The sequence below is a fragment of the Aplidium turbinatum genome, chromosome 2 (genome assembly GCF_918807975.1).
Source record: "Aplidium turbinatum chromosome 2, kaAplTurb1.1, whole genome shotgun sequence".
In the NCBI taxonomy this organism is placed as follows: Eukaryota; Metazoa; Chordata; class Ascidiacea; order Aplousobranchia; family Polyclinidae; genus Aplidium; species Aplidium turbinatum.
This window is the reverse complement of record NC_137473.1, coordinates 18,323,764-18,340,879: the sequence shown is the minus strand read 5'-3', so window position 1 is coordinate 18,340,879 and position 17,116 is coordinate 18,323,764. Positions and strand designations below refer to the sequence as shown.

The 17,116-nt window shown below is 40.3% G+C and overlaps 1 protein-coding gene across 3 annotated transcripts in view; it reads left to right on the top strand.

Moving 5' to 3' along the window:
• LOC145765177 (uncharacterized) overlaps positions 1–17,116 on the top strand; it is a 43,197-nt gene that overhangs the window by 12,383 nt on the left and 13,698 nt on the right. For 2 of the 3 annotated variants that reach the window (XM_082576954.1, XM_082576951.1), the window contains exons 1-2: positions 7,325–7,504; positions 7,601–7,736. In XM_082576954.1, coding sequence (XP_082433080.1) covers positions 7,411–7,504; positions 7,601–7,736 — 230 coding nt within the window. In that variant the 5' untranslated portion in view covers positions 7,325–7,410. Of the gene's footprint in view, positions 1–7,324; positions 7,505–7,600; positions 7,737–17,116 lie in introns of those variants that run through there. The other variant, XM_082576953.1, reaches the window with a different exon arrangement.

Genomic DNA, 17,116 nt, shown 5'->3' with positions numbered 1-17,116 from the left:
TTTTCCAATCTATCAAAAACAGGAGCGTTTGAAGAGCCCATTTCCAAAACCACTTACACTCACTTTCGGTGATTTCGAGAAAACCACGAAAAACGATTATGACAGTTTAGCTTAGTAGCCTAAATGTATTGCACTTTTGATTTCTGACGATGTATAAACTGCCTACTGAATTGAGACATGACGTTTGCCCAGATCTAAGGAATATTGGATTGCTTAGAATCGCCTTCAGGGGCGCCGGAACGATTTTTGACTGGGGGGGGCAGGATTACAAAAAAAGGGCACTTTTGTTTACTACAAGGCCGATTTTTTTTTCAAGTTTTAAGATCAGCTCACTATGTATTGAATAATGATAGCCTACAAGTGTCCGGTATGCAAAGTAGGGCATCATGCTATGTTATTATAGGCTTGTCATACGTCCCAGTTTAGCCGGGACAGTCTCGATTTTAAGGCCTTGTCCCGTTGTCTCGCCCGGTTAACCAGTTTGTCCCGGAATTTTCAATTTGAGATTTGTAAAAAAAAATTCTTGAGCTAGTCATTTTAACAATTCTTTCTTAAGCGGGTCTGCGGAAAATATCAACAAAATGTTTCAGAAGCAAATGATCAACATCGACTTCTTTTTCGATGAGGACTTTTTGGTAAAGAAATAGCGTAGGCTACATGTCTAAGAGTGAGAGGAAAGAATCATGGCAAAATGCAACGACATCTCTTGAACAAAAGTGAAATTTTAACAAAAACATAACCATTCCAAACTTTCAAAACCTTGTCGAGTTTGTGCTTTGTTTGCCTGGAACATCAGCACCAGTTGAACGAATTTTTTCATTTATGAACAATATGTGGTCTGATGACAGAGGCCAAATGCTAGAACAGAATGTCGAAGCTCTCCTCACTTGCAAAATTAATGTTAATTTGACATGTATTGAATTTTATGAAAAGATAAAATCTAACACTGTAGCCTACTTTCGAAAAAGGAACTTAGCACAGAAAAATATTATTAGACCTGATTCATGTGCTCATAAATATTAAGTTCCCATGTTTTCGTTAGAGAAATGTATTAGTAATTTTCCCATATTAAATAATTAGTTGCATTAAATTATTTTGTATTAGGCCTACATCAAGATTATTTGCAGTTTTCAATATGCGTCCCGGATTTGCATTTCTAAAAAATGACAGCCTATGTTATAATAATGTAGCCTAACCTACTGTCAGCCTGCGGCCATGGCCGCTAAGTAGTGCTTGAATGACCGCCGGGGCTACCTCCTCAATCGGCCAAGTTTGGCCGCCAGTTTCTTCTAGCCAATTATTTAATTTCGCAATAGAATGATCGTGGATTAACTGTCGAAAATATGTAGTATCAAAGAGTGGCACAAAATTAGGTCAGCGCGTCATAATCGCCACTGTTGCACTGTGCGGGAATATTTGTTATTGCTGGAATATATCCATCCGCGATCACCAGCGCTGTAAGTCTTGCTTGTAATTCCCGACGTTTATTTTAACAAAGTCTTAATCCAATGTGCTAATTTACATCAGTTGGCAATATTGTCGTTTTTATGTCGATTCGATGTTGTCGGAAATTGAATCGTTGTTAAAAAGGAGAACTAGGTTAGTTGACATCCGAGGGAAAAATATTTTTTTATCATATTTTGCAAAATTTATGCTTCTTTTAGTAATGTCCTTCACATCATTGAAATACTTATTTTATTACCTTGCCGTCATCGTCAACACATGTCGAACGTTGCTTTTCGTTGCTAAAAAAAATTCTAGAGGAGTGACGAACTTCTTTAAAATCAGCCAGATTGAAAACACTCGTGCGAGTGTCGTTAGATGGTCCCGCAGTAGGCTACTGGATTACAATCCCGATAAAGCAGTTATTGCGAGGTGCAACGATTTTATTGTAGGACGTCGCCCAGGCCCAGACTTCAACAACGCTAAGTGATCATTTTAGCATTGTTGCAAGTTAATTTCTATTTACTTGTGCTATCGTTATTTTTATTTTGTATTTTGGCCTTCAAGCAGGCAGATTTGGCCGCCGAGAAGGAGCTCCTAGTAGGCCACGATGGCTGCCGAAAAAACAACAAATTTTAAGGCGAATAGCAGAAATTGTTATATTGCAAAATGTGCAGTACCTTACATGACTTTAAAAGGGCACCATTGCCCCCCTGCCCCTCCATCTGCAGAAAAATTGAGGGCAGGGGGGGCATCCGCCCCCCCTGCCCCCCCGCTTCCGGCGCCTCTGATCGCCTTTTTATAAAATTAGAAATGTTGATATAAGTGGTTTTGGAAATAAACTGGAGAATAAAAATTACCAGAATGAAATTGAAAGAAACCAATTCGTTTATTCACCAAACCAAAGAAAGTAATCACAAAACAAACAAAATCAAAAAACAAAGAGTTTTTCCTAATAAAAATGTCACATTTGTGATCCTCTACCACCTATCTTCAGTTGAAATTCGATGGCATCATCACAGTCACTCCCATTTGCTTCACTTCGAGTTGTTTCACATACAGCCTGGTAAATATCCACTACTGGAGTTTCTCATTCTTCCCTATTGCCTGCAAAAGTTGAAAAACATCTCGCTTTTTTATCGCTTTGACTTTGTTTGTTGGAGAAAGTTCTTCCACTCAGCCTCATTTATTTTTCTTTTATTGGGGGTTTTTCCAAGTTGACCACCACAAATTCATCACCACAATCCAAATTCATTTTAAAGTGCCCCTGACAGGTTGAACCCAAGTATAGTAACTTTTCTAAGCATTTTCTAGCGCAGAATTATGCTTAGCGAACTTTTTAATCTTAACCTCGAAGCTCGACTGGTTAGGGCAAAATTTATACAAAACGACAGTTCTGCAGCGCCACCACAGGCGAAACTCCATATTTCACTGTTCTGGGACGACTTTGGTGGTGTTACGTCATCCTGGGTGGGCGTCGTGAGCGACGGATAAAACAAATGCTTTCTAGATGTAATTGGTGGATCACAGTTTGGTCGGAGTTGGTACAAGCGGTTGCTTTTTTCAAAGATTTATTGTTTTTTGCAGTTTAATAAAACTGTAGCTCACTGGATACGTTCCTACAAAACCTAAAATATACTTGAAGTGAAAAATGAAGAAATCGTACGAATCATCATTCATATTTAATTCATCACTATTCATACATAAATAAAAGTTTTCTCTTTCTCTCATAATGTGCCTTTAGTTGGCCATTGAAATCCGGTGTAACGGCCATCTGGACTTGAAAATTGTTTCGGATTCGCCAAACAATGCATGAAGGCAGTACAATCCGATTGTTGCTTCCAAGAGCAGCACCTTGTACTGACGTAGTACGGTAGCCTATCTATTCCAATACATGCCTGTAAGCGATTAATTACCGATACTGCCTGCAAGGAAATAAAATCACTTCGTTTAGTGTGCATTCTTTAGCGTTTAGGGTATTTTTAGCCTAATGTAGCATCCTTACTGTTTTTATAGGTCTCCGTTTTCTCCTTTCGGTTTATTGCTTTTTCTCCAGTTCTTCCTGCTCCTCATAAAAAAAGTCCTCAGAACTGCAGGATGTAAGTGCGCTGCAAAATCGGTCAAATTGGTAACACAGCTAGATGCGTCTTTCTTCAAAAGTTCTTTCGTCTGTGGCACTTCATGGCAACATACACATTCATTGGGCTGGGACATAGACCGGCACTTGTGACAAACGCACCACCTACAGTTCCCAGCACGCCACTCATTGCTGAGAAGATCCAAATCGGGTTGGTGGTGTTAACAAAATCATCTCCATTGAAGTGAAGAGAACATATACGACTAGTTTTATATGGTCCATCCCACTTTCGAACACTTGAAGAAAACCTTGACTATTTTTTTCTCAGCACCTTGTTTTGTTTAAAAGCATGAAAAGATAGCACACGTAGGAGCAAAATGGTTGGAACGCCTGGTTAATCTAATCAAAAAATAAAGAGCCCAAAATGTAGATACTAAACTCATGTTCAGCAAACAAACGTTTCGAAAACTATACTGTCTTCATCTTCAGTGTTATAAATGTTTATAACACTTAAATAAAACATTTATAACACTGAAGAAACATTTATAACCTGTTTATAAAACATTTATAACACTGAAAATGAAGACAGCATAGTTTTCGAAACGTTTGTTTGCTGAACATGAGTTTAGTATCTACATTTTGGGCTCTTCATTTTTTGATTAGATAGCACACGTTTTTGTCACTGACTCTGTCACATAAACAGCAATTTCCAGGCATTACCTCAACCATAAATTAAGGGTACTTTTTGTGAGATGCTGCTGTTACACTGCAAATGGTTATAGCCAGATTAAGACAAATAAAAAATTATCCAAATTGTAGCCCTACAAGAGTTTAGAAAAACTGCAATTTCAATTGAATTGAGATGCTGTTTGATAAAAATAAACTCAATCTATTTGATCTAAACCTGATAGAAATAATAAGCTGACTTTTTAATTTCGGTAATTCTCATTTTGCACATGCTTTAGACCAATAGAGCCCCACACATTGACGTTTTGGAGCAGTCGTACCATACCTTACCACAGTGGTTCTCAAACTTTTTACAGTCTAAGCGCACTTACAATACTACAAATAATTCTGGGCACACTTTATATAAAAATGCACTAAAATGTCATAATTAAGTCAAATAAATAAAACTCAAAAATAAAGAAATTATCTTTTTATTAATGGGAAACATGTGCTTGATGAGCCTGTGAGATTTTCTCAATGTTCGGTCTTATGTTTGAGAGGCAAACTCTCATTTCCTCATCGATGCATTGCAGAGTTCCTCTCTTTTTACACTTAATTGTGGCGAGGGTAGAAAAGCCAAGTTCACATAAATATGACGTTGAAAATTGCAATAAAACAGTCAGTGCTTTTTTAGATATCGCGACATGTTCTTTTCTGATAGAAATCCAAAAAGCTTCAAGAGACCACTCTTTGTATTTCATCATCAATCCAGGATCTGTGGACACAGCTGCCAGTTCTTCTTCTTCTGTCAGTGTTAAACTATATTCAGAGGTACTTTCTAAAAAAGGATTTCTAATCCAGTCATATTGCGCAGTGTTAAGTGATGGAAAGTAAAAGTTCATTTTTTCTTCTAAAGTTGATAAATGTTCAATTACAAGTGGAAGGATTTCAGTTTTGCAAGTATTAGTTACCAATGGGAACATTTCTAAACTACATTTAATCGCTGCACTTTTCCAAACGTGTAATTTTTTCTGAAACGCTTTTATCTTGTCAGTGGATGTAAGAACGTTTTGCCCTTTCCCTTGCATACTGGTGTTCAAAATATTGAGATGCTGAAATATATCTGCCAAATATTGTAATTTAGCAATCCAAAATTTACACTGCAAGAGGTCACAAAAATGTGACTGTTTCATTGCTTCAAAAAATACAAGAAGTTCTTGTCTTAACTCGTGTACACGAGTAAGCACTTTGCCTCTTGATAGCCACCTCACCTCGGTATGTAAAAGTAATCGTTTGTGTTAAGATTCCATATTGGTACAGATTTTTTCAAATAGCCGCGATTTTGCAGGTCTTACTTTTATAAAGTTTACCATCTTAACAACTTCATCTAAGACCTCTCTTAAATTCTCTCCTAATATGGTAACTATTCTTTTTGTTTTTCTTATTAGAATACTTTTTTAGGAATGCTGTTGGGCACACCTAGATAACCTCTGGGGCGCACCAGTGCGCCCGGGCACACCGTTTGAGAACCACTGCCTTACCAACTCACCACAGAGAAAGAATGTATCCTTCCCACCTATGGTGACGTCACAGCGAGGTTGCCGTTTTTATTTTCGCAATTGAATGAGTGCCAGATTTGCCGAAAGTGAACGAAAGTTAGCAAGCGTGTAACTTAGTAGCCTGTAGATATTTTTACGATTTGCTGGTCAGGGAAGTTTGTTAGTGTCATCTCTTTGGTATCTTAGGTAAATTTAGCAAATTTATTTTCCTGTCAGAGGCACTTTAAATAAAGCAAAAACACAGCTATAAAGCTCAAGTAAGCTACTAAGCACCGTTGGCAACTGCAACAGTAGGCTACAAGCCTACAACACTGTTTATCAGTGTTGCCAAATAGTGGTTGCTTCAAACTGCCAAACACATTTCAAATTCTACCAAATTGACTGCCAACTCACCAAAAAAAATTGCCAAAATTCTGCCAACTCAAAATTTTACTGCCAAACAACGTGAAATTCTGTCAAATTTTTCAAATTTGAGAGTAAAATTTGCTAAATGGCAACACTGCTTCTTATCACGAAATTATGAAAAAAAGGTTTTACGATCAGCGATATGTCACGTGACACAATGTCTTAATATGATTGGTTTAATGTGGATACAAATGGTTATGGAAGCAAAGTGTGATGGCGCATAAGTGCTTTTGGAAATAAACGCAAACTTTTAGAGTCAAATTTGAAGCAGAAAGAAAAGATTTTGGAAAGAAACAAATGGATAGTAGATACCCATAGTAATACTCTACCTAATGACACTCTCAACTCAATTTTGATAAAAGTGGCGCCGACGTGGTTTTGGAATAAAATAAACAAAAGAAAAGTGTTTTACTTTGATTAACTAATGTCTAAAACAATGTTTTTGTAAAACAAAAATTTGTTTTTACACTAAAACTTGAAAAACCGATGTCTTTAAAATCACTTTATCTGTAAAAGAGCTTTTTCCAATAAATTGACCAAATGATGAGTAAGCAAATAATGTCATAATTTTTACTATGTTGTAAGTGTCTAATGAGCTGCGTTGTTCAGTTCAGAGGTATCATTTGCTACAGTATATACTGTAGGCCATGGTAAAAAAAATCCCTATTAACTTAATCACTGTTATTTTTAGTCCATCACGTGTAGGCTATTTTATTGAATTTTCCTGACCTGGGCTAGGGATTGTAGATCATAGGGATGCGAAACTTCATCCGCTTTTGGCTTATCCGCAACACTAGAAGGGTTACGTTTTTTTGTAATTTACAAAATGTTTTACTTTTTATGGGTTATAAAGGAAGAGTGAAGTTGGTTTTAAAGTAATTTAAGGTTTTTAGTTGAAAGCAAGCCAGCAGTAAAGCGTAAAAAAAATGTCAAATTGGCAATTGACCCTTCTAATGTTGAAGGAACAACGGAGTTGCGCGTCCCGTAATGTACCGTCCCTACCTGGGCACAAATCGACGGCAAAAAACTGTAATCGAGTTTTTGGGTTATTTCTTTAGGTAAAAAAAACTTAACTCAACTTTATATGAAACAATATTTAACCAGATTGTGTTGCTGCCAAAGATCTATATAGTTATAATTTTTAGGAAATTAAACTTAATAAATCAAATAAATGTTTTGTTATATTAAGCAATATTTAGGTGTCTAATCTTAATAAACGTTGAAAATAGGATTTTCACATCATATTGAAACGGAAAGGCCATGGCCATTTTTTATGATTTTCCACTTCAAACAAAAATGCTTCTGATATTTTTGTTCCTGTCATTAAGTATTGAAACTCTTATTGAATGTTCAAGTAAGTAATTTATCTCTCATTATTTGGTTTCATAATTACTTTTTGGTGAGAACTCACCTTTGTTCATGCATTCTAATTTTGCATTGTCATTATTAGACAATCAACGAATCGTGGTTGGAATATATTGCGAAAATTCTTCTGATGTATCAGTCATAGCAAGAGTGTCGTGCAACGATTCCGACAAAGTGATCCACGTGCTTGAAGCAAACTTTGGAAGATTGGATATAACAACGTAAGATATCAATGCTAAATTGTTTTTTAAACTATTTGCACACAAAGTTTATTATAGATTTGTGCCAAATGCCTGCAGTTAGCATGCTTCCTTGATTACTTTTGCACTCCTTTTGTCACGTGTAGGCCTACTCCGAAAAGCAGTAAGACTTACTCTGTTTTATTCGTATCATTTCATTCTGGCAGGCTAGTGAACAACAGCTTCTTTTGTTCTAGTTCTAGTGTTGAGTTTAACAATGTGTCTACGACGCAGTGTTCTATGATAGCGACCTGGAAGAACATTGGGTGGCGAACCATAGAATTCCTCACTTTAGTGGGACGGGCGGGCATTGTCCTTAACCTTGACAAGTTTCAATTTGCCCAACGCACCGTAGTTTTTGCTGGATTCCTTATCTCAGAAGCAATGGTCAAGCCCCTCTCTAAGTACTTGCTGGCCATTCAAAAATTTCCAGTCCCGAATAATATCACAGACATGCGCAGCTGGTTATTAATCAACCAAGTAGGAAACTATACTCAACTGCGTGATCTAATGGCACCGTTCAAGCCGTTCCTTACCCCAAAGCATAAGTTCGAATGGTCTCAGGAGCTGGATTCCGCATTTGCCGCCTCTAAATCGGCAATTGACGCTATTCGCCATGGGGAAGAAATCTTTGACCCCAGCCGTCCAACATGTTTGCGCCCTGACTGGTCTAATAAAGGCATCGGATATTTCCTTCTCCAAAAACATTGCGTATGTGCTTCCACTATACCGGACTGCTGCTCATCAGGTTGGAAAGTGACTCTTGCAGGATCCCGATTCCTCTCATCGGCCGAACGACGTTATTCCCCCATAGAAGGCAAAGCTCTAGCAGTTGCGTGGGGCCTAGAACAGACAAAGTATTTACGCAAGGCTGTGATAATTTGGTTATTGTAACGAATCATAAACCATTGGTAAAAATATTCGGAGACCGTACGTTGGACGAAATCACTAACACTCGCCTGTTTCGTTTAAAACAGCGTACACTAATGTGGCGCTTTGATATCGCACATTCGCACACTTACCCGGCACAACCAACGGCGCAGCCGATGCTGCCTCACGTCACCCAATATCATGCGATCTCATTGCTGTAGCATCGTGTGCAGAAAATAATGTAGCAGAAATGGCGCTGGTTTCTACCATACAGGCAGACGCCGCCCATACCTTTTGCTTGCAATGGTCTAGAATCGTTCGGGAAACAGCCACCGATCCAAACCTTAGCAAGTTAATGGTAGCTATTGAAATGGGATTCACCTCTACCGTTTCCAACACCGGCAACATTCGCCCATACCCCCCTATCGTGACGGGTTCTTTGTTGAAGACGACGTTATTCTATGTCATGATCGTATTGTTGTACCACCATCGCTTAAGCCTAGAGTACTCTCGACGTTGCATGCTGGTCATCAAGGTGTGTCTGCCATGAAACGCCGGGCACGTGCTAGAGTATTTTGGCTCGGTATCACCAATGATATCCATGCTATTCATGATTCATGTACATCATGTAATCCGTGACCCGACAGTTTATCGAAAGACAATTTATCGAACGACAGTTCATCGAACGACAGTTTATCGAAAGACAGTTTATCGAACGACAATTCATCGAAACGACAGTTTATCGAAACAACAGCTCATCGAAACGACAGTTCATCGAACGACAGTTTATCGAAACGACAGTTCATCGAACGACAAATCGAAGGGGCTAGGGGCTAGAGGCTAGAAGTTAGGGGCTAGGGGCTAGAGGTTAAGAGTTAAGGTTAGAATTAGGGGTGAGTGGTTGGGAGTTGGAGTTTAAGGGTTAGGGGTAGGGGTTAAGGGTAGGGTTAGGGGTTGGGGGTTAAGGGGTAGGGTTAAGGTTAGGGGTTAGGGGTTAGTGGTTAGGAGTTAGGAGTTAGTGGTTAGGAGTTAGTGGTTAGGAGTTAGTGGTTAGGAGTTAGGGGTTGGGGGTTAAGGGTTAGGGGTAGGGTTACGGTTAGGGGTTAGGGGTTAGGGGTTAGGGGTTAGTGGTTAGGGGGTGGGGGTTGGGGGTTAGGGGTTAGGGTTAGGTTTTAGGGGTTAGGTTTTCGATTAACTGTTGTTCCAGGCCCCTAGCCAGCAGGGAGCCAGGGAGACCTCGCCCCCCTTAAAAACAAATCCGCCCCTCCTGGCAAAATCCAAACATTCAAGAGCAACAGCTACATTTATAATGATTTTGCCTATTTAAATTTTTTTGGCCCCCCTTAAAAAAAGTTGGCCCCCCTTGCTCTGCGGTCTGGCTACGGCCCTGTGTCGTTCGATAAATTGTCGTTCGATAAACTGTCGTTCGATAAACTGTCGTTTCGATAAACTGTCGTTTCGATAAACTGTCGTTCGATGAATTGTCGTTCGATAAACTGTCGTTTCGATAAACTGTCGTTCGATAAACTGTCGTTCGATGAACTGTCGTTCGATAAACTGTCGTAGTACCATGTAATCGTAATGCTCCATCTCAAACAGCTCCTCCCCCGAGGCCATGAGATCCCCCAGCTACACCATTTGAGAAAATTTGTGCAGATTATTTTGACTATGGGAGCCGTCACGTTTTGGTCATTGGGGACAGATTCTCGGGGTGGTCGGATGTATTTGCCACGCCATCAGGATCGAGTGCCGCAGGAGCAGCTGCTTAGACTCAACTCTTGCGCTCGTACTTTGCCACGTTTGGTGTTCCTGAGGAAATATCTACAGATGGGAGTTCCGAATTTACTGCTGCAGTCACTGAACTCTTTCTTAAAAATTGGGGTGTGCAGCACCGCATATCGTCATCTTACTTCCCTCAATCTAACGGTCGAGCTGAGGCGGCTGTCAAATCTGTCAAACGTTTGCTCATGACTAATGTATGTGAGTCCAAATGGAGAGCTGAACAACGATTCCTTCTTACGTGCATTGTTACAGTTGCGTATCACACCTAGTCCTGACTGTGATATCTCTCCAGCAGAGATCGTGTTCGGTCAACCTCTGCGCGATGCATTCGGTTTTGTAAACCGCCTAGTCAAGTTCTCGAATCGTCACATTCGTCGTACATGGCAGGATACATGGAAGGCAATGGAAGACGCCCTTCGCATGCGAGCTGGTCGAACCGATGAGACGCTGTCTCAGCATACTCTTCCTTTACGTACTTTACAATGCGGAAACCGCGTATTTATCTAAAACCAAAACGGTAACTATCTTCGAAAATGGAACAAAGTGGGAATGGTTGTCGAAACGTTGCCGCATGACAAATATGTAGTGAAAGTTGACGGGTCGGGCAGAATCACAAAGCGGAATCGACGTTTCTTGCGAGTAATTCCACATACTAAAGCATGTGCCGATCCCACCCCTCCTCAACCAAACATCATTGCTCACCCATAGAGCCTCCCATCATCTTCTTTTGTCCAGCCTCCTGAAACGGACTACTGCCCTCCCCTCCCTCCACATCTCGAAATAGGCCCTAGCCCAGAAATTGGAGAATCACCGATGTTGCCTCTCGATGCAGATCACAGTTCGCCTGCACTCTCCTGCCTCACACCAGCCTCAATCCCAAAGCTTTGTGAGATACAGCACTCACCTGACTCTCCAAAGCAGCCGATACCTTTCGATTCAGTGGAACCATGGCCACCTAAAGATACGGCCTGATTTGTCACATTTTGCAGAAATTTCCAGGTTTTTCTAACTTTGAGCGAACGTTTAAATAAATTTTTCTAAAAATTAGATTTCTACGCTTTCTTTATTCTTTTCCCCAGACGACACAATAGGTTTTAACATTCTCACATGTTGAATATCGAAGATTTTAGTCAGACTGTTAATTTTCAATAACAGTCTGATTTTGCGTTTTTCAACTTACTTTTTTTCATTTGCTACTGCTTCCCCAAGGCAACAAAAAAGTTTTATGTCATTAGGAAACCACAAAAAGTAAAAACATCTCAAAAAATGTCAGTCAAGCACTAGCAGTAGCTGTAATCAAAATCTGCAAAATGTGACAAATCAAGCCGCATCTCCAGGTGGCCATGGTGGAACCAACCGAACCCACAAGTGGAGTCCCTCATATTGAAAAGTCGCCTGTTCTGCGCCGTTTTACGCGGTCCCGACGGCCAGCATTGGATTTGGACGCATCCTCTGGTCAATAGGGTTAGAACTCGTAAGTTTACAGTTTCTGGGGGGGGATGCACAAATGCCTGCAGTTAGCATGCTTCCTTGATTACTTTTGCACTCCTTTTATCACGTGTACTCCGCGAGGCGGTACTCTGTTTTATTCGAATCATTTCATTCTGGCAGGCTAGTGAGCAACAGCTTCTTTTGTTCTAGTTCTAGTGTTGAGTTTAACAATCTTACGTTGTGTATTTTGTTGCAGAAATTGCGATTCGATCATTTTTCTTTTGTTAATACATTTAAGAAAAATAACCGTCTTTGTTCAATTTGTAGTTGTGAGTACTTTTTCTCTCAACAGAAGAAACAAAATAAAACTTTACAACTGTTGTTTATATTGTCAATTGTCCTTTAACTTTGCCAATGTCTTAAAACAAGGCAAACCTACATGCTCCAAACGATTTGATTGCAGACGTGTTCTTTTTATGAACTTTCTTGAACCGTTGCTCTTAACAAAGTTTTGCACTTTGAATACAGTAGTTTTTAACCCTAACATACAAACATGAAATAATTTACACTAATGCATAACATAGTTCATTTTGACCTGCGATGCTATTACATGTATATTTATGTTAAAAACTATTTCTCATCAATAATGTTGCTGTAGTTCTTTTCCTTTGTATAAAGGTTCTGTTATGATGGCATATGCAGGATGTTTGCATCATTGTATCGCTCGAATGGGATGAACGACAAGTGGCTCCTCGTGCCCCGTTGTGTGAGTAACACCTGCATTCCAGCAGATGAGAAGCGAAATTGTCTACAAAGAACCTCCACCCGGACGCACAGCTGCATGGCAATTGACATTTGACAAGTTCAGACGCTCCAGCACACTGCAGTTTAACATAGATGGCTACACAACAAGCAAGATCAAAGTTGTGGACCAGCTTGCCCAATGCCCATACCAACTGGACACTCGTCATTCTCCCCCGAGAGACCCACTGTACCTCTGCAGACAGGCTAGCTATTCCCAACTACATGCTACCCGAGTCTACCCTAAGCAGAAAGCACGGTGTTGACACGTGGGTGCATGAGAGCTTGAAGTAGACCTTTGTCGATTAATCTCTAACTGATGATTGAATGAATGAATGGTTGTGCACATGTATCTCAGACAACAACATTGTCAATATCTACAATCTCCCACCCTCGCAAATGTTGCCATAATTATTTCCAATGTTCCCCTCCCGCAGTCTCCACACTAGCAATTTCAACTGCCAGCACACTGACTGGGGCTACAACAACACAAGCAGCGACGGAAAATTGCTTGCTGACTAGGCTTCTACAAATGACCATGCCCTCCTATACAACCCAAAGGAAGCAGCCAGTTTCCACTCCGGTTGTTGAGGGAACAGCAAAAAATCCTGACTTGGCCTTCTCGAGTGCTGACAGCTCTCTTCCAGAAAGACGTGTGCTTGAAATTTTTCCATGGTCCAAACATCGGCCTTCACTCATTATTGCCCCAAAACTTGTGGCACCTGTCCTGAGTACACCGGTAAAGCGATTGAAAAACAATGCAACGTAGATGAGGCATGCCAGGACTTTTGCAATGCCATTATAACTGCGTCAAAGGCCGCAATACCACAACACCGTCGAACCAGCTATACACCATGCTGGGACTTTGAGTGTGAGACTCTCTATTGCTTCTACCTAAACGCTACACCTGATACTGCTTCTACTACCACCGCCACCAGATTACTTGAGCGGCAGGACACAAAAAAGCTTGAGCGATGAAATGAAGCCGTCCAAACCATCGGCTTCTCAAACTCAAACCGCAAAACATAGAGCACCATCAGCAACCTCACAGGACGTTCAGCACACCTTCCTCACCAGTTCCTCATATCTGCAAATGCCATCGCTTCCCAGCTAGTGCAAAACGGGGTCTTTGTCTACAAGACAAAGAACCGCAAGGCGCCCCGATTTGCGGCCAAAGAAGTATCTGCCCTGTGACGAGTGGAAACACCACAAAGGAAACAATTTCTGGAGATTTCACTCCAAAAGTGTTCACCCCCGCCCTCCGCCTAGAGAAACCACACAAATTTCCAGGGCCGGATAGGATGTTCCATTGTGCCCTGAGCTTATGCTACATTCTCGCCCTGTCCTCAAGTCCTGATTACATAGATTCCTTTCTTCTGGCTTGCACCGCCTTACAATCACACATATATTTTGTAAAATAGTTGTCCAATCTACAGGTAGAGAAAAGCTTTAATAGTTGTAATCCCTAAGCCACAAGAACACTGAAACGCAACACCTAAAACAACGCTTGCAACTTTGGATTTTACGGGAGGGCATAAAGAGAACCCTTCCTCTTCTGCTGCGTGTTTGCTGAAATAAACTTTGAAAAGAATAGCAAGATCTCACTATCGCTTCTTTTGTGGCTTTGCTGATTTGCAAAATCTTCTTCTTGCTATCACGTGGGGAAAGATAAGGTCATTTGCAAGATCTGTTAGGAAAAGTCACCGTCTTGAACGTTAGCTACTCTGACTAATAGCATGCTGCACACGTCTAAATACTGAATAAGCATTCAGTGCCCAAGAAAAATCTATAAAATAGTTGTCCATCGATACATTCTTTTCTGAGCCTTGAAGTTTTGATGTTAATGAATAACTACAGTTAGGGCAATATTATGACAATATATGACCTTACCCCAAAAAATTTGCAACAAAAGGTTTTTCAACTGATTTGATTAGTATTGGATGTCAATATTGACATATTCAAAATCTTAAGCGATCCAACTTCCGGAAAGTGGTTATTTTCAAGATGGCCGCAAACCATTAAAATAACAGTAAATTGACCAAAACTCGGTCATCATATGATCAAAACATGGAGTTTTGGTGTCTATATCTAGGTTTTTATACCCTGTAAAGTCAATGAGACCATTTTCAGAATTGTTGAATTATCTGATAGCCTATAAATTCAATATGGCAATCCAAGATGGCTGCCAAACCAATAAAATAACAGTAAATTGACCAAAACTCGGTCATCATATGACCAAAACATGGAGTTTTGGTGTCTACTGTCTATATCTAGGTTTTTATACCCTGTGAAGTCAATCAGACCATTCTCAGAATTGTTGAATTATCTGATAGCCTATAAATTCAATATGGCAATCCAAGCTGGCCGCCAAACCAATAAAATAACAGTAAATTGACCATAACTCGGTGATCATATGACCAAAACATGTAGTTTTGGTGTCTATATCTAGGTTTTTATACCCCGTGAAGTCAATGAGACCATTCTCAGAATTGTTAAATTATCTGATAGCCTATAAATTCAATATGGCAATCCAAGATGGCTGCCAAAACAACTAATAATGAACAATAACAATGTATTGGTAATGGTTATTAAAAAACCCGGTGAATTTCTATATATATTTGAGTAAACTAAGCAAGCATAAGAGTTCATACGATGTGGTTATGTACAGTAGACTCTTGACATAATCAGCGTAAAGAAAGCATATGGATCAAGTATTACTAAAGCTCATCGCTGTCACTCTTGATGTCATTGTCTGTAATTATGTGACTGCTGTATGGGTTGACACATGAACCAGTTTGGCATGGTCCACATCCAGCATGGCATGGTAGCCCATATCTCCGGCAACTACAGTGAAGTGGATACGATACCAAATATCCTTGACGTTGAATCACAACCGGTGAATGTATGAATGAAGAGGAGCTGTGAGCAATGAGCATAGGCTATATCTGGCCCGGTGATTCCCTTCAGTTTGGTGATGTCGTGTATCTTGGTTGAGTAAGCTTTGTCGGAGCGGAAGTAAAGGTCTTTAATGTGTGTGTCAGTGTTAGCATAGTATAGTAACAATATTAAAAGAGCCGTGTCTTCACCAATTAAAGTCGTACCATGTCGATGAGGGCTGTCCATCTGCCGTCTTGACGATGTCAACATCTGCATCACCTGGTGCGTTGATCACATTGCAGCTTTTATTCTTCAGTTGAGCAGAAATTAGAGAAATTAATCCTTCCTTGTTGGAAGCTCGAAACAAGAACTGCTCCTTCTTTCCAATGAACTTGGTGTTTGCAGTAAAGTGAACAACCCGGTGGACGTTCATGCCGCGTCTTTGATTGGTATTGTCTTAGACGGACCACCATATCCATCAAAGACCACCGTTGCTAAGCGATAATGACGAATGGTATAATCTGCATACGACTGTACAATAGATCCACAACTGTCTCCAGCTTTCCATAGCACTCGATGCAACAAGAACCCCCCCATCAAGAACGTAGTGATCGGTTTTCAGGGCAGATTTTTTCACTACTTTATAATCGCCTGACGTCACACTGCTGGCATGTTCTGTGATGGCGGGAGCTATTTGAGACTTATCGGCTTCTCGGAAAAAATGTCTAGCTTCAAACAAGGCGGGTTGGCATGTACTGAGCTCGTGCTTCATCACTTCCTGCATGGAGAGATCACCTGTTTGATTAAGGATCTTGGAAACAAAGCTATGACCGTTAATGTTTGGCTACGATGGCAGTAGGAACCTGGAAACACAGCGCTGCAATACATTGGTCAAGAAAATCACAACATCCAAGTCCTTTGTTCACCCTGAACATTTGCCACCTACACCATCCTCTACCAAATTCCACTGCTTCAGAGTTCACTATACCAGATTATGGTCTGGATGGGTATGCTACTGACAATGGTGTGGATACTCTAGACTGGGGATGGAAAGTAGACAATAATCAGATGGTTCCAATCATGACGGACATGAAAGCTGCCCCGGACAACCTACTGAAAATGATACACTGCAATTGCGAATCGTGTCCTCCTCACTGCAGCTGCCGGAGGTATGGGCTACCACGTCATGCTGGATGTGGACCATGCCAAACTGGTTCATGTGTCAACCCATACAGCAATCACATAATTACAGACGATGACATGGAGAGTGACAGCGATGAGATTTAGTAATACTTGATCCATGTGCTTTCTTTACGCTGATTATGTCAAGAGTCTACTGATGTACATGACCACATCGTATAAACTCTTTATGCCTGCTTAGTTTACCCAAATATATATAGAAATTCACCGGGTTTTTAATAACCAATACATTGTTATTGTTCATTTTTAATTGTTTTGGCAGCCATCTTGGATTGCCATATTGAATTTATAGGCTATCAGATAATTTAACAATTCTGAGAATGGTCTCATTGACTTTACAGGGTATAAAAACTTAGATATAGACACCAAAACTACATGTTTTGGTCATATGATCACCGAGT